Genomic DNA, 17,500 nt, shown 5'->3' with positions numbered 1-17,500 from the left:
ATACCACTTTTATATAATCTTCAGACTTACAAATTTGAACATTTCTTTTTTCCAAAAATCTAAACAACTGCTGACTTACACAATGTGAGAATTATTGAACCTTTCATAGAAAGAGACTAAAATATAAACTACGGTATGTACAACATACTAATCTTGAAAAAAGTACCTCTGTTTTGATAAAATCCAACAGTTATGCAGTAAAAAGTGATTATGAAAGGTAAGTATTCTATGTGATTTTCTTAGCTGTAAAAGACTGAATTTGAGTTCACGGCAAAATCATAATTGTAGAGCACAACATTCAGTAAACTTATTTTTTTTATCTCATACATACCACCATCCATGGGACATCCTCCAAGACATCACCATCAAGGCGCTGTCTGTAGGCAGCTTCACATAAAACAAGACCAAATGTATCCATTGGATGAGGAAGTATCCAAGTTAGAGTGACATTGTGTGAACCATCAACAAGAGCTGTCAACCTTTCCACAGGATTTGGGAGTACTATGGATAAAAAAATACAACAAGTGTTCAGCAACATACAATATCAATTTTTAATATATTAAAGTACTGTTAATGTGAAATTATTATTGTCTAACAATATATGAGCCATGAAACTGAATACAATATTCTAATACAGAAGAAAATGTTAAAATTAATCTATTGAAAATTATCTAAGAAAAATAAGCTTCATGACCAATGAAAACTAAAATTGAATGATTAATCTTACATAAATTGGAAATCTCAAACATCTATTTATATTAGAATAAATTTTTTTTAAAGATTAAAACAAGTACAGCAAAATAAAAAGCATTATATATATATATATATAGTATATATTGATATATATATATATATATATATATATATATATATATATATATATATATATATATATATAATATATAGTATATATATATATATATATATATATATATATGTATATCTATATATATATATATATATATATATATATATATATATATGATACCACGTATAGATATAGATATAGATATATATGTATACACTATATATGTATAGAACATACACATAATAGGGATTATGAACATTGCCAGTTGATATAAAGTCATAATTCTTGTGTGAATAGTGTCAGAAAGCATACTGGGATAGAAATAGATGGATTTGTTCATAATCAATTGGAAAAGAAGAGGCTGCAAAAGAAAGTAAGTCTATTGAAGGTACATGCCGAAGAAAGTCTGATTGCCATATGAACTTATTCCACGTATACATTGGATTCATTCCTTCAAGTAACATTATTGTCACAGTACATTACATAGATCGATGAAGCTGCACTATGATTGGTACCATTAATGCATTCATTCTTTTAATTAAAATGTTTGTAAATTACATATAAATTTCATGAAACTTGCAGACTCGTCACAAACTTAACTTTGTTAGACAGAATAGTTTATAAGATGATAAATGTTTAAAATAAATCCAGTCTATCAACATACAAAAGTACTAGCCCCCTGCAGGGTCAAATGTATTTCAGCGTGTTTAGTACTAGCCACTGGTGGGTCAAATGTATTTCATTGTGTTTAGTACTAGCACCAGGGGAATCAAATGTCCCCGAGTGCATTTCAGTATCTGCCTGAAATATCCGGCACTTCATGAAATGCATGGTTTTGCTATCTGCCAGTAAAATACAAACACACACACACACACACACACACACACAAAAACATATACATATATAATATATTATATATATATATTATATATATATATATATTATATAATATATATATAGTATATATATATAAATATTCTTTTTAATTTATTCTTTTTTTAATCCTCTATAAATGCAAAAGGGGTCAGATATGATCGTTCTGCTACTCAGCTATTTCAAACGACTCTGGAATTCAGTCTGAAAAGTGATGCAATATGATAAAAGAAAAAAGGAAAAGCAAGATAATGTTAGTAAACTTAAATGGATTGAACAGTAAATACCAAGAAGAATTAAAAACCTGTATATTTAAACTTAAGGTAATACGAAATGAATTGTGTTGAAAGGGGAGTAAAATTTCTTGGGAGTAATCTTTGGTCAATGATAAAAAGGAGAGAAAGAGTGTGTGTAAGAACAGAGCCCTGATGAGCACCATTACACATAGGCTTTGGAGTTATTGCTTGTCAACAGCAACAGATATAATACAATTAAATAATGATCCAGAAATACACCAACAAAAGGAAAGAGTAAATATAGTCTAAAAGATTTTAAGAACAATAACAGATTCTAGAAGGTCCAGCAATGAGCATGACCAAACATCAGTGGAACAGGAAAGATCCCCAGTTTGTCTAGTCACTGATTATACAAAAGAAAACGATAAATAGAAGGTTTTGATAACATTTGAGGTTTGAATCAAGTTTCAGATACTAATCAAATAATATTCTTCATGTGGTAACATATCAATACTCTCCTGTTCAAACAATAAAAGAATTAAGTTATATCAAGTGTAGTATGTATGTGAACCTGACACCAACATTGTTTTCATCACCACTAATTAAGTATGCTTGAAATGATGCTTATGTGAGAAAAAATGTCTACATTTTCCCAGAGGCATTAGAATTTCCGCAACCTATAACTTTTAGGAAATCTAAATATATATAAAATGAGGACAAATACTATATACTACTTATATGTACACTCTCATTCTTGAATGCTAAAATTATTTGTATAAGAACTTAATGATCCGTATTAATTAAGAAATTACTTAGGAACATTCAGTTTTACAATATCTATTATGTCTACGCTGAATGTGACACCTGTTGTAAAAAGAAAAAGACTCGACAGATGATAATTCAGATACAAAGCATGCAAACAACAGCGTAAAAGGTAATAAATACATATATCAAAATAGAATCTACTAAAAATACAATTATCATTACATAAACTATTCAAAAACCCAAATTATGATTATTTTATATTTTTCCTTATGCTTCCTATTCTTTTTAATGCAATAATTGTCAAAAACAGCAGTACTATACATACGCATATCCATTAAAAAGAAAAGTATAATTTTTTATAAGGTAACAAGAATTTATATGTATAATTTTTTTAGACATTTACCTGTAATCATACAAAACTAAGAATCTTATGTTTACCGCTAACTTCTATGCTTTATTCTTACTACCTTATACATAACATTATTGTTTACAATTGCAAAGATAAAAAAAAAAACACATTAGATACTTGATTTCAAAGTGATAGCAATCACAGCATTCTATCATGTAAAACAAGTAAACTGTGTATATACTGGATACTATACCGAACAGTATGGAATCTGCAGTAATAGTGTATACATAATCTGTTAAAACAGCTTGAATATAATGGCTAGTGTACCTTTACAAAAGAGTGTAAACATGGTAAACAGGATAAATCATAATCTAACTACAATGAGTACTGATCACTTTTCAAAAAGTGAATATACAATGTCTAGCACTGATATCACGGTTCTGTTAGTGTTAGTCACATTGTTGGATGTGAAAACAGTGAACATATAATAGAAGATAACTGGACAGGCATGCTTTATGAAACCTACTTCCACTCATGACTAAATGGTTTCTAGGGCGCAACACCTCTAAATTACATTATAAGTTGAATTATTGAAAGGAAAATTGTCATATCAAAGCTCTTAAACCACACAAATGTTTTTATGTGATTTTAGTTCTTCCCAAGCACAACCATTGCAATGAAAAGCAACCCAGCACTAAAATATATCATTGTACCACACAATACTTCAAAATGGTATGGTACGTACTTCTTTTTAGATTTAATTCCGCAAAGCAAACTTGCTCTTAAGCTCCCAAAATCTTAACAGTCCTTCTCTGGCTGTCACAAACATTTTTTATAAACTTCAGCAGTTATGTTCTATTTTAGTTGTCACAGGTTCTCATTCTATACTTTCATGATAAAAAAAAATTTCTATGAGCAAATGAAGTGCTGCCTTATTCAGAATGCAAACTATCATATGTTCACTTCAGTATTGCTACTTTAGAATTCTGTGAATCAAGCCAAATATGTACTACAAAGCATTTAAAATCATTCAAAACAACTGTAATAGTTCACATATAAAGATCACTGTTCCATGAATGTCTTATTTTGTAATTATAGCATGGTAAAGATCCTATCCTGAGTCATTTTGTTATCTGTAATTAATTGAGTGGTCCTGGATAACACTAAGCATCCATTTTTTGTAGTGGGCCAGTCATTTCCAAGATGGAATATTCTTGAGATATATTGCAAAGGTATTTGATAACTGTTTTCAAGAACTTCTACTATGAAAGTAATGCTGGTTCTCCTGGTATGCAGCGTATGCTCTCTTATTGAGAGCTGCTGCAAGGAGAGGTGATTAACAGAAATTCAAAATAGAGAATTAAGGGTGAATCAGGTCTCGGCACAGTTGCAGTGGTGACATAATATGATTTAGCTAATTGACATCCAAATTTCATTGCAAAAATGGCAGGGACTGAAGACCCAAACCCACACACTCATGAATCATATGTGCAGTGTAAAGCTAACCAGTGCTTAGGGAGGGTACTCTAAATGTAAAAGTACTCATGTTGCAAAACATGTTATCTAATAACCTGGCCATCACCGACTTCCCTATTAAAATACCGGTATTTTTGGTTCCATGTTATGAAATACTACTAGCTCGATCTACACCAACAGGGAACAAATGAGAGGCTCAAACAGAGGGAGGTGAAAATGTCAAATGGAAAAGTATAGCTTCAGGAATATTAGCAGATTGTTTCATTACTGTCTTTCCTTACCATTATTATCTTCTGCCCATGTTCAGTTTATCATTTCTCTATCTCTTTCTATCTTCATTTTTGTCAAAAAAACTACTCTCTTTCCTTCAATCCTTGTGTCTTATAAACTACATTAGTTATTACAAAAGAAGAAGAAAAAGAAAAAAAGCTAGCAATGCACAAAGTACAACAACTCCTAAGAAAAACACCTAAGATAAGTTCTCTGCATCATTTATAACTAACAAAAAAGTGCAAATTCTTTATATTATTACTAAAAAAACTCCTGAGTATGTCCTTAAGACTGCCTGAGACATTTGGAAAAGGTTACCAGACAGCATTGGCGAATGTAATTTACAATAAGAACAGGCAAAATAATGTTCAACTTTTGTGACAGTGAAGAGAACGGACCATGTGATGGCAGCCTCACTCACCTACGTAATCAATATCAATATCTACCTCATATTTCAAGACTTGGTCTCATCTGCAACTACAAAATCATGGCAGTTGCAGAGCAGTGGCTTACACTTTCATATGGGCACCTTAGGAATAAGAGAATATATCTTTGGCTTTGAGCTAGCTAATTGAAAAAGTAAGTCAGTATCATGAAGGGGGTAAGTATGTTACATTTATTACATTACTGCTAACCAATGTAATTACCTGGGAACATTCTCCAGTGCCAATGAAATGTGATTGTTAATAGTCTAACCTATTCTTGTCATTGTTAGCCTTAATTTACCAGCTGTCTGATAGAAAAAAATGTTTTTTAGAATATATGACAAAGTACATATTCAGTAAGTCAGTTTTTGGTATAAGTCAGTCTGAACTGGGCTAAAAGTACAAGTCTTACTTGCACACAGAGAAAGAAATCATAAGAATTGGTCATTCATTCAGTTACTTAATAGTGTTAAATAGCTCTGCCAATTTTATTGTAATTTAATGAATTGCTTTGTTTTGTGCCATTATAGTACCATCTGCTAAACGTAACTAAGCCCTTCCAGTAGTATTTTCATCATGTTATAATTAGTAAAATGAAGTTTAAATATTTTATATAATTATGTTCATTGTTTTTACAATATACATAATTCATTCTTCATGTTTTGTGTTAAACAGAAAGGGGTTTATTGGTAATTAGTTTGAGGTCAGACTTTTCATTAAATAAAAAAAAGCTACAGCTCTGTATATGCAGAATTCTCATGCATTTGTTGTATATAATTCACATACCATGTTCTGAAAGATTACTGTGTAGTCACGGTACATAATCTTACTTTGGGCAGACTGCATAAAGAAAAATTAAATCTGAATTCAATATAACATATACATTGGCAGTATGCTATATTTCAACACATCAAGAATCTGAAAAAGTTAGATGAATTATCTGGTTCCAGTTTCTCTTTTATACATAACATTTAATACAAGGAGAGAAATGAAATATAACCACAGCAATTTATCAAAATTGACTAGCATAGTCCATCAAGAATGTAACTATGTGGCATACCCCAGTAACTAAAACATTTTCTGCTGAGTTATGGATTAGTGACTGAAGTACGTAGGGCATAATGCATATTTTGTTCAAGAACATGGTACGTAACTTCAAAATCAAAATATGGTAACTATGAAGACTTTCTACAGAGTACTACTGGTATAGGGGAAAAGAAGAGATACTACGAAATTAATAAGTGGTGAAGGAACTGGGTCATAAAAACACTGGCAAATACTAGTAAACTATCAGATTTAGATGGCATACATGCTGTACAACATTCTGAATTCTAAATCTATAAGCAAAGTATAATTACATTGTAGAAAAAGGAAAATTAACCAATCTGCATCTGTGGTTACTGTACATACAAAAGTGCATTACAATATACACGAAATACATGAATGGTTTCATTTTTTGCTACATAATACAGTTTCAATTACTCTCCACATTTAAAGAACAGTTGTACTAATACTTAAGGGTTAAAATTCCTTTTGTACATAATATAATAACTGAGGACTTTATACAATGATGCATAAGCTTACCTTTCACTAGCTTTACTAGGGGCACATTATTAATTAACATTCCAGCAGCTAATTTCAGTTAAAAAATAACAAAAAATATAATTTAACTCACCACTCTCTGGGATGTTGACTTTGTATTTGAATATGACACCATCCTCTTTAAGCTTATTTGTTGCATTAAAATGCAAGACGATTTCATCTTTTACATTAAGATCAAATAAGTTTTTGTCCCAGAAACACGATGTCTCGTAGTGAGTTTTACGAGGACATTCACTGTTGGAGAAAGGAACATCAATCAAGTTAGTTCCACACTGACACTTGATCATGAATAATCACCATGGGAAGAACAGATGGAAGCATGTGCAGAGATTAAAAAGAACTTGGTCTACCTTCCTTGTGCCTCTGTGTGTTTTCCAAGTTTTCTTTTTATTGTTAGCAAATGGATTGAAAATCACATTACTTATGTTGCTAGAATATGCCTATGCATAATCAAATCTAGGTAAAAAATTTGAGGAAACATGCATGATTATTTTTTTGTCATGATCATAAAATATTAAAATAATCATGGTATCACGCAAGCAATTCTTACTAATAAAATTGTGTTAAGGATAAAGATAGTCCAGAAATATCAGGAAAACATCAGAGGTAGACAATCTAAAAATCTGTGGAAATCATTGGAAACTTATATTACATTTTCTGAAGCGTTTGTTTTCTAGACTGTTTACTTACTACAGCACTCAGAGCCAGATTATCAGGTCCATCAGGGGTGATAACCCACAATCATGAAAAATAAGCATAGCTGCAAATTATACTATAAAATATCTCCATACGTACCTCATTAGCTATTTATGTTCATTACTATGTGCAGGTGCCCATGAACTGACTGAGCTGCCAAATTGAGCTGGGTAAATTTGACTTAATATAAGTGAAAAATAAGATGACATACACTGTATGATGATACAAATTTTGATCACAGTACAGTGTATCTCACGCTCTTTACCAAAGAGGGTAATGTGTCAACAAACCTTTTTCCCACTGACTGATATGGAAGTCTTGAGATTTATTTCCAAGAGCATTGCTGGAATAGACTGTAAAGTTATACCACTGCTGTAAGGAGTGATTACTATCCAAACTGAAAGAGGATTGCGGTCCATCATCCTTTATCCTTGCTATTCTTGCTCTAGTAGGAGGATACATCCAGTGACAACATTATTCACATAAAGCAATTACAATAATGGGTAACATAGCAAAGAGTTTCAGTCAGATCCTGACCTTTATAAAATATATCTATATAAAAATTTGAACTAAAAATATCCTGTAAGTGTTGGTTATGAGTTGAAACACCTATATAATGCCCTGGCATAAGCTGAAATTTTTACTTAAAATGACAATTTGTCTAAAATTGCATTTTTCCTAACTATACAAACCTGAGGTCCTTTTACAATAAGAAGGTACTAGCGGCAGCTGGATAGGTCGTAAGCTTTCGAACAATGGTTCGGTAGTTAATGCTTGTCCGACAGGCGCGCGCGCGCGACTGGGAGGTAAAAACAAATCACTTTTGCTTTTGGCCCAAGCAAAAACTGCAGAGGAGTGAGGGGTGGCATGAGGTGGGGCTATGTGTAAAGGACCCTCAGGGGTTTGTAGTTAGGAAAAAGCAACTTTTAGACAAATTGTCATTTTGTCCGACACGGCATACAAACCTTTCGGTCCTTTTACAATAGGGAAGACTCACTTCTTGGTGGGGAGGAATCTGAGTCTTTTGTGAACAGACTGGTGTTTTCGCCCAACCTTGGAAGCCTCCCTGGTCGTAAGAGCAGGGAGGGATCCAAGCCTCTGTCCGATGATCGGGGTGTGCACCGCAGGATCAATGGTCAGGACCTCTGGACCGAGTACTAAGAGAGAGGCAGCGTATCTCTTCGTACCAGCAATGTAAGAACTTGTTCCGTACAGGAGCAAATATAAAGTCATGGGTTTGACTCTTGTAGGCATCCACCCCTTCCCCCCCTTGTAGAAGGAAGTGGTGGAATATTCTGCTCCTATCCCTAGTGAAAGGGATAGGATGGGGTCTCTGTCATATAGCTCACCTGCATCTCGTCCTCATCCAGCGTAGTGACGACCGTGGCCCTCGCCCACAGGTAGAGGAGGAGGAAAAGATTGGGGAAGAGGGAGCAGTCACTCACTCATCACACATCCATCCACACAGTCCACACCAGGACTCGATGTGTTTCAGCCTGCGAGGGTCTGGGTTAGCTACACAACTTGTTGAGCAGCCACACGGGTCCTAAGGAAAAGGTATCCAAGGACCTGTGGGCAATATCCGAAGGTAGAAGGACGTAAAGGTAGTTGGTTAGACCAGAACCCCTGCCTTCAGGACCTGCGCCACGGAGAAGTTCTACGAAACGCCAACGAGGGGCCAAATACTTCTGACTTCGTGAGCTCTCGGACGGGACGTACGGATGTCGTCACTACCATCAGCCTCATACGCCCTCCTGATGACCTCACGCAGCCAGAATGAAAGAGTGTTCTTGGAAACTTCTTTCTTGGGGTGACCCCGGTGCTAACGAAGAGGCGTCGACACTCAGGCTGAGGTGTCGAGTTCTCTTCAGATAAGCGCCGTAGCGCCCTCACAGGACAAAGCAGCATCTCATCCGCATCATTAGCGGTGAAGCCAATATTGGGAGGGAATCGTGAATGACTCGAACTGTCGTCAGGGATCGACGGTTTCTGAGTCTTCGCAACGAAGTTCGGGGACGAAAATCGAGCGCACGGATCCCCATCCCTGGAGTGTCGTACATCATAGGAAAGACCATGAAAGTTTCCCCTACTCTCTTCGCCGAATGCAGGGCCAGCAAGAAGAGGGTCCTTGAGGGTCAGATCCCTGTCTGACGACTCTCGGAGTGACTCGAACCGGCGTTCGAGTCAAAGACTCCTAAGGACGAGAGTCACATCCCACGCGGGGGCCTGAGTTCCTGGGTGGGCAAGACCTTTCGAAGCTCCTCATAAGCAAGGAGATCTCGCAACGAGTTCGAGATGTCCAATCCCCTCAGTTTCAGGACGAGCGCCCAAGGCGGCTCTGTATCCTTTGACTGTGGGGACTGAGAGGAGCTTCTCTCGGGCGAAGAAAAACGAGGAAATCCGCTACCTGCTGAAGAGTGGCTGAGAGGAGATAGACCCCGTCTATGACACCAACCACAGAAGACGGCCCACTTCCCTGGTACACAGCTGCAGAGGACTGACGGACGTTTCCAGCCATCTCTGTTGCCTGCGCTACGAGAAAAGCCTCTCGTTCGCAAAGAGATGGTGGATAACAGCCAGCCGTGAAGACGTAGGGACTGGACTGCTCGGTGGTACCGCTCGACGGGTGGCTGGCGAGAAGGTTGTGCCAAGGGGGAATCTCTTCTCGGTTCTCTGCGAGAAGAGCCAGCAGGTCCGGATACAACCAAATGGCCTGTGCCATTTGGGAGCCACCAGGATCATCCTGAGATTCGGGTTTGACCAGTGCTCGACTGATCACCTTGCGAAATCAGGCTGAACGGGGGAAAAAGGCATAGACGAAGAGGTTGTCCCAGGGTGTTGAAAGACCGTCCTCTGCAGCTGCCCATGGGTCCGGCACGGCCGAGAAGAAACACCTGGAGCTTCCTGTTGTGCCGGTGGCGAACAGATCCACGACTGGTCGCCCCACAGGTCGAAGAGCCTTTCCGCCACGTCCTGGTGTAAGAGACCATTCGGTCCCTATCACCTGATCCACGACGGCTGAGCGTGTCTGCTACTACATTCCTCTTCCTTGGAAGTAGCGTGCCGACAGCTCTATTGATTGTGCCTCGGCCCACTCGTGCACCTGCCGAGTCAACTGGTACAACGGGAGAGACACTAGCCCCCTGTTTGTTGACGTAGGCCACCACCGTTGGTGTTGTCGCACATCAACACCACTGAGTGTCCATCAAGCGTCCTGGAACTCTTGGAGAGCGAGGAACGCTGCCTTGAGTTCCAGTACATTGATGTGAAGGTGCTTGTCGTTTCTCGTCCCACACTCCTCGAAGTCAGCAACTCCTCCAGGTGTGCGCCCCATCCCTCGTCGATGCGTCTGAGAACAGCTGCATGTCCTGGGGGGGAGTGCGCAGAGGCACTCCTCTTAAGAGGTCCTGTCGTCCAGCCACCAGGCTAGGTCCTGCCTCACCTCCTGTGTCAGTGACACTGGAAAGCTTGGGGGATCCGTCGCCTGTGACCAACTCTCCTTTAGTCTCCACTGAAGAGACCGCAGGTGAAGACGCCCGTGAGGGGGACTAACTTCTCGAGTGACGGACAGGTGTCCGATCACGACTTGCCATCGCTGAGCTACCTGTTCCTGCCGAGACAGGAACTGGTTGGTTGCTGCCTCCCTGAATCTGCTGATCCGCGAGTCTGCGGGGTAAGACTCGCCCTGCTACCGTGTCGATCAGCATACCCAGGTACTTCATCCTCTGCTTGGGCTCGAGATCGGACTTTTCGAAGTTCACAACGATCCCCAGATCGCGACAGAACTCGAGCAGCCGATCCCTGTCCTGTAGCAACTGCGAGCGGGAGCTCGCCAGGACTAACCAATCGTCGAGATACCTCATCAGACGTATCCCGTGCGAATGGGCCCAAGCAGACACCAGAGTGAACACTCGCGTGAACACCTGTGGGGCGGTTGAGAGACCGAAAGCAAAGTGCCCTGAACTGGTACACCGTCCGTCGAGGATGAAGCGGAGGTACTTTCTGGAGGACTGATGAATGGGTATTTGGAAATACGCATCCTTCAAGTCCACTGAAAGCATGAAATCGTTCTCCCTGATGGAGTCGAGCACTGAACGTGCCGTCTCCATCGTGAACCGGGTCTGGCGAACAACGGAAAAAACGGTTCAGAGGAAGAGAGATCTATCACCGGGCGCCAGCCTCCCGTAGACTTTTCCACCAAGGGAAGAGCGCTGTAAAGCCCGGTGACAGATCAGTGACGATTCTACAGCTCTCTTGGCTCAGCATGGTCTTGATCTCCTGTCTCAATTGCTACGTCCTTCGATGACCCTTAACCGTACGACTGCTGTTGGACCGGGTTGGAGGTGAGGGGTGGCCGAGATTCGAAGGGTAATAGATATCCTCCGAAGGACATCTACAAATCCAGGTTCTCGCGCCCGTAGTGCTGCCAAGTTGCCCAATGGCTGGCCAGGCACCCCCCCACTTCCGGCAGCAGGTGAGGGGGAACGCGTCCCTAGTGTTTCCCCACCCCCCTTTCTTCGACTTCTTCCCAGAGGCCGCCACGGGAGGAGGAGGGCTGGGAGGAGGGCTGGTTACTCCTCCCCTTGGTAGAAGTCCGAAGAAGAGAGTCTTTCCCCGGGGCTTCGACGCAGCTACCGTCTTAGCCACCGAGGAAGCGCTAGCCGAGCTCTTAGACTTGGCCGCAGTCCGAGGCCTGCCCAAGGAAGCCTTCGAGACTGCCTGGTGAACCAGACGTCACTGTCGTCAGTGCGCCGTCTGTCCACCCGCAGCGTCCACCATCTCTCCTGGGAAGAGAGACGTGGGAACTCCGTAAAAGCTCCGTTGCGAAGTCCCAACGCCGCTTCACGCCCCTAGGCCGCCCTGGAAACCCGAGTAAGGACAGCGTCCCTTCTGTCGGAGAACCAGTGGCCCACAGGTTCACCGTCTGGTGGGCAAGGAAGGAGATGGCTCTTCCTCCAGACCTGGCAAAGTCTCCTGAAGGCCAAAGTCATCTTCGGGAGAAATTCCCCCAGGAGTTGGCTGCGACCTTAGATACTGTGAGGGACACAGATCTAGCCAGGAGACGGCCTGGAAAAGCTGCCATGGCGGTAGATTCCAGGCCGAGTGCCTCTTGCTGCGAGAACCACAGGTTCTCGGACAGGAGCTGCTGCAGAGACAACCCGGAGTCAGCCTGGCTAACTCCGGGATTCACCTGTTTGGGGCGGCAATCGTTGGGTCTTCAGATGGCACGTTGTTAAAAAACGCCCGCTGTCGCAGCAGAGGAGGTGGAAGCAGCTTGCTCGACCTGCCAGACTTGAGCGAACCGTCTTGTCCCGGAGACAAGTGATTCAACCTGGTCCAGCACGAGGTCCGCAAGATCAGAACGCGCAAACCCCACCGTCGGGTCTGGGTTCCCTCTCGGGCCCCAGAACGGACTCGAGCCGGGGACGTGGGCTGGATGGTGGGAGCGGCGATTTCCTTCCGCCGCGAGGTCGTTTGTGGCTGACGAATCAGCGCAATAACCTCGCAAAGTTCCTCTGGATCTCAGGAGTGACTGCGTCCTGCGGAGTCGGACCATCCAGGCCCTCAAACAGGAGCATTTCCCGAGACCCATCCTCCTCAAGGGGAGGAACAGCACAGACCCCTCTCGTCTCCTCCAACCACCTGTGCGTACGACTGGCTGGTCCTTGAGAACCGTGCCTGGTAGTAGACGACGTGGTGGGATCCTGAGGGGCGCACCCCTCACGATCACTCCCTCAATACCTCGCCACCCTCCTGGGTGTAACCCGAGGAGGTTGGAAGGTATGGGGAGAGGCAGACCTGACGCTCCCTCCTCGCTCGCTGGCAGAACCAGTGGGCTTGGAGAATACTGCAGGGCGATCGCTCCAACCCTGCGGTGGGGCGATCGAAGTGCAGACTACTCGAGCCGTCTCGCTGTGGAGAACGGCTGGACCCGAGAACAGCGGCCCCGGCCTCGTGTGTCAGAGGAGCTGGTGCTGGTCGCCGTACCCGATCGCTCTATGTGAGAGTGACGGTCAGCGACCGGCGAGCTCCACTGTCACGGTGGAGATCGGTGCGTATCCTCACGGTGGGCGTCAGTTCGCTGGTACCAAGCCGTGGCTGGAGCCGGCGAACGGGGGAACGGGGGGCCTCTTCCCAGCCTCAGCCCGTGGCCGGTCATGGACCGTCACGGTCCGCCCAGGGTAGGCCAGCTGCTCGTCGCGAGAGCGAGAGCTGGTTGGTGAGAGTCGCGTGAGCGGCTGTCACCAGTCTTCCGCTCCGTGCCGTGAACCTGATGCTGAGCGGACTCAGAGGTCTGTTCTTGGCTGTACGGCCGCTGTTAGGCGACCGTCCAACTCGGTACCTCTCGCGAACGAGAGCCGAGACGGGTCCCTGCTGCCGTGGCCGAACCACTGACAGCAGGTGGAGGAGGAGTGCCGGTGTTAGCCGGACACCCTCTGGTCCCCGTAGTCTTCTTCCTTGCGGAAGAAGAGACGGGTCCTGCCACCCCCGAAGGAGCAGGGTGACCAGCAGGAAGAACCCCCGTCTCACCAGAGGCGAGACGGGCCCTTAGAAGTTCCCGAAGGAGACTTCTTTAGGGGGGGGGAGGCGACCTTCTTCTTCTTCGGCGGGGGAGCCTTAGAAGAGAAGGGGAAAGAGGCGGCAGACGACGACGATGACGAAGAAGACGATGAAGACGACGACGACACCTTCCCTCCTCTTCTTCTTCTTCTTTCGTCAACCTCCTCAGGACCGACGTCAGATCTGTCATCCAGAGCGGAGCACAACAGGGCCCGGACGCACCTGTCCGAACAGATCAGCATCGGGAGCAGCGGCGCCGGGAAACAGGAACAACGTCAGCAGGTGCAGGCATCACAGGAACGGCAGTAGAGACAGCAGGAGCAGTACAGGAACGGCAGCAGTGGTCAACGTCACGTCGTGACAGGCAGCTGGGCAGGTACGCAGGTACGGCAGGCTGTGTAGGCGGTCCAGATGGGCGGGACCAGCGGCAACAGCACATCCTAGGTACCGGTGGGGGTAGGTCCAGCACGAGCTCTTCGGGCACACGAAGCTCCGGTCGCGGCAGCACGGCTAAACCAGGTGGCGGCATCACACTCCCCCGAGGTACGGCGACTGGCCCCTCGCACCGATGTAGTAGGTGTTACAAGAGACCGCGTGCGGGGTGTACACCCAGGTGAGGAGGTGAAGCGTAGCCGGGTGTTGTAAGGGTCGTGGTGGTGGTCGTAACCGTCGCATGGGTGACGCCACGAGCCAGCGAGATGGTAGAGCAGCCCCCTGGACACTCGGCACGCCCCTGCAGCCCCAACGATGCCCACACCTGTCCGAGGTCAATCCTTCGCGGCAACTGCACCTGAGGAGGCAAAAGTCGGGTGATTAGGGGGATCCTCTACCCGTTCGCGCGAAGACGAACGGATAGAGGACCCAGAGTACAACTCGACGTCAGGGTATCTAGCGCCTCCTCCACACTCCGACAAGTCCAGGAGAGGAGAAGGACCTAGAAACCCCCCCCCCGAAGGGGAAAGGCGCGAGACGTGGAAGTTGACTTGCTGGGCGGCAGGAAAGAAGACGAAGTGTTCCGTCACCCAAAGGAGTCGCGGGAGAGCTTTCCGACGAATCCTTTGCAGGCCTTCGCTTCTTCCTGCCCTCATACAAAGTCCACTGCGCCTCTGACCAATTATGAAAAAACCCTTCACATGGCTCGGCTCGGGTGCATTCGCGCCCCCACGACAACGGAGCGCACAAAAATATGAGGGTCTATCTCCGGGGAAAGAGCGAACTTCCCGCATTTACGCCCTTCGGTACCGGGCATAGTCTCCGGGGTAGCGAGCGAGATGATTCCATCATTAACCAATAAAAAAGTTCAAAAATAATATGAAAAGAGAGAAATGATTGTACTTACAATGAATTCTTTCAGACACAAACACAACCATATACTCAAGAAAGCAAACGACGAGAAGCGGGCAGAGAGCGTCGAACACACACGTCCACTCGCTGTGGAGGCCCGAAAGCAAAAGTGATTTGTTTACCTCCCAGTCGCGCGCGCGCGCCTGTCGGGACAAGCAGTTAACTACCGAACCCCTGTTCGAAATGCTTACGACCTATCCAGCTGCCGCTAGTACCTTCCTATTGTAAAAGGACTGAAGGTTTGTATGCCGTGTCGGAACAAATAGTTGTTTTTATGTTAGCCTACTATGAAATATCTAACAGAATATTAAAACTACCTTACTTGCTATCTTAATGAAATTTCAATTCTAGAAATAAGATGAAACTACATCAAAGGAAAGTCTGATTTTCTCATTTCTTACTAACAATAAGTTGAATAAAAAGTCTAAATTAAAGCTTTATAATCATTTGATGGCCAACCATTAGTCAGATGAAAGATGAAGTAAAATTATTATAAAAATAAATAAAATTTCCTCTTCATGTATATTCTAGTCCATAATCAATTGCCAACAAAATTTTATGACCCTATGGTATTCAATCATCAGTCTGCTGATAAAAAAATAATCTTTTTTATTTCAGGTAGTATATTCATACTCCATTATCATTCACATCAAATTTTGGAAATTGGTTATCCAAAATCTATTGTTTATCCTTTAATAGTATAAATCTTCCAGTACCTCACTCAACAAATTAATAATGTAGTACAGGCACTGCAAATATCATGTTATTCCAAATCACTGCAAATATTATGTTATTCATTTGGATGTTGAGTATGTACATGATTTAAAAAGGTATATTTCACTGACAAACCTTGCAATATAAATCTTAAAGCAAACTTTTTCTACAAAAAATACTAATAGTATATAACAATACATTTTATATGCCTGGATAGATACTAAAAGCTGTCCAGTACCTTGTGATAATTACAAACACTTTCTAATTTCACCACCCATAACCTGTCAGATGTAATATAACTGGACTACTTAAAACAGCAAGACTTAAAAATAGTACGCAATATAAATGAATTGATGATGATAGTATTAGTAGTAATATTATGGTGGTAGTAACTTTACTTATGATTAATAAAATACTGTCACTAAATTGCTGCTATTACAATCATGACTAATACTTTACCTTCCCATTTTACTTCAACTCTTTTCATTCAACTTGGCATAGAAAAATGCTGATGTATTGTAAAATATGACAGAGTAATCAATAATTCAGCTTTTATGAATTACACTGGAATCTAAAGCATTCTGTGGAGAAATCTTTGCCTCTATATAATTAACTGTAATAAAATTAAAGAGGCTTGAAAAAAATAAATTGTATATCTATTCAGTTTATGTAACAGGAAAATTGGAACGTTTTACGTTATAAAAAACAAATGCTTTACTTAATTTCGTTAAGTAAAAGGAGAAAATAAAATTGTGCATTTCAAAAACAAATACATACAAGCAATGGTAATTAGGCAAGTTTTCAAAAGGACCAAAGGCAGTCTTGCTTCTCCCATTCTTAGAACACTTAGACTTTTTGGTAAGACAAACCACTCCAATTGGTTAATATAACTTTTTACCCAGTTTTATGTACACATCAATCATATATGGGCCATATTACGAGATGTCTCTATTCTATGAAAACTCATTAAGGGCTACCTGTTTATTAGATAAATGCAATTAAACTGAACCACCTAAAAGATCTTTCATAATACTAACACTCGCCTCGAAAACATTGATAGAATGAATAATAGTGAAATCAAACTAAAAAACTATTTTCTTTTAATAATAGCCCTAAGGATTCAACAGACCTGGAGCCACTGAATTTTTCCCCATATTTATTACTCTTAGTTACCATAGCATTTAAATATGGATAACCTAACTTGTTCAACAAATCAAAGCTAATTCAAAGCATGTAAAAAGCATTTATACATGGGACAAACTCATGACTGCATACAGTATAGTATTAATTTGATCAAATAAGGTAGAAAAAGCAGCAGTTTCTACAGCATAACAAAGGTAAACCTGTATGTACTCATATTTGTGTCCATTACGTAAGCATG

General features: G+C 42.1%; 1 protein-coding gene across 6 annotated transcripts in view; it reads right to left on the bottom strand.

The window, feature by feature from the left end:
• LOC135217354 (cytokine receptor-like) overlaps positions 1 to 17,500 on the bottom strand; it is a 219,596-nt gene that overhangs the window by 76,428 nt on the left and 125,668 nt on the right. For all 6 annotated transcript variants that reach the window (XM_064253188.1, XM_064253192.1, XM_064253193.1 and 3 more), the window contains 2 exons: positions 6,878 to 7,038; positions 332 to 501 (listed from right to left, as the gene is read on the bottom strand). In XM_064253188.1, coding sequence (XP_064109258.1) covers positions 332 to 501; positions 6,878 to 7,038 — 331 coding nt within the window. The remainder of the gene's footprint in view (positions 1 to 331; positions 502 to 6,877; positions 7,039 to 17,500) is intronic.

This window comes from Macrobrachium nipponense, chromosome 7 (assembly GCF_015104395.2).
Source record: "Macrobrachium nipponense isolate FS-2020 chromosome 7, ASM1510439v2, whole genome shotgun sequence".
NCBI lineage: Eukaryota > Metazoa > Arthropoda > Malacostraca > Decapoda > Palaemonidae > Macrobrachium > Macrobrachium nipponense.
The sequence above is the reverse complement of the archived record's forward strand: the minus strand, read 5'-3'. Positions and strand labels throughout refer to the sequence as shown.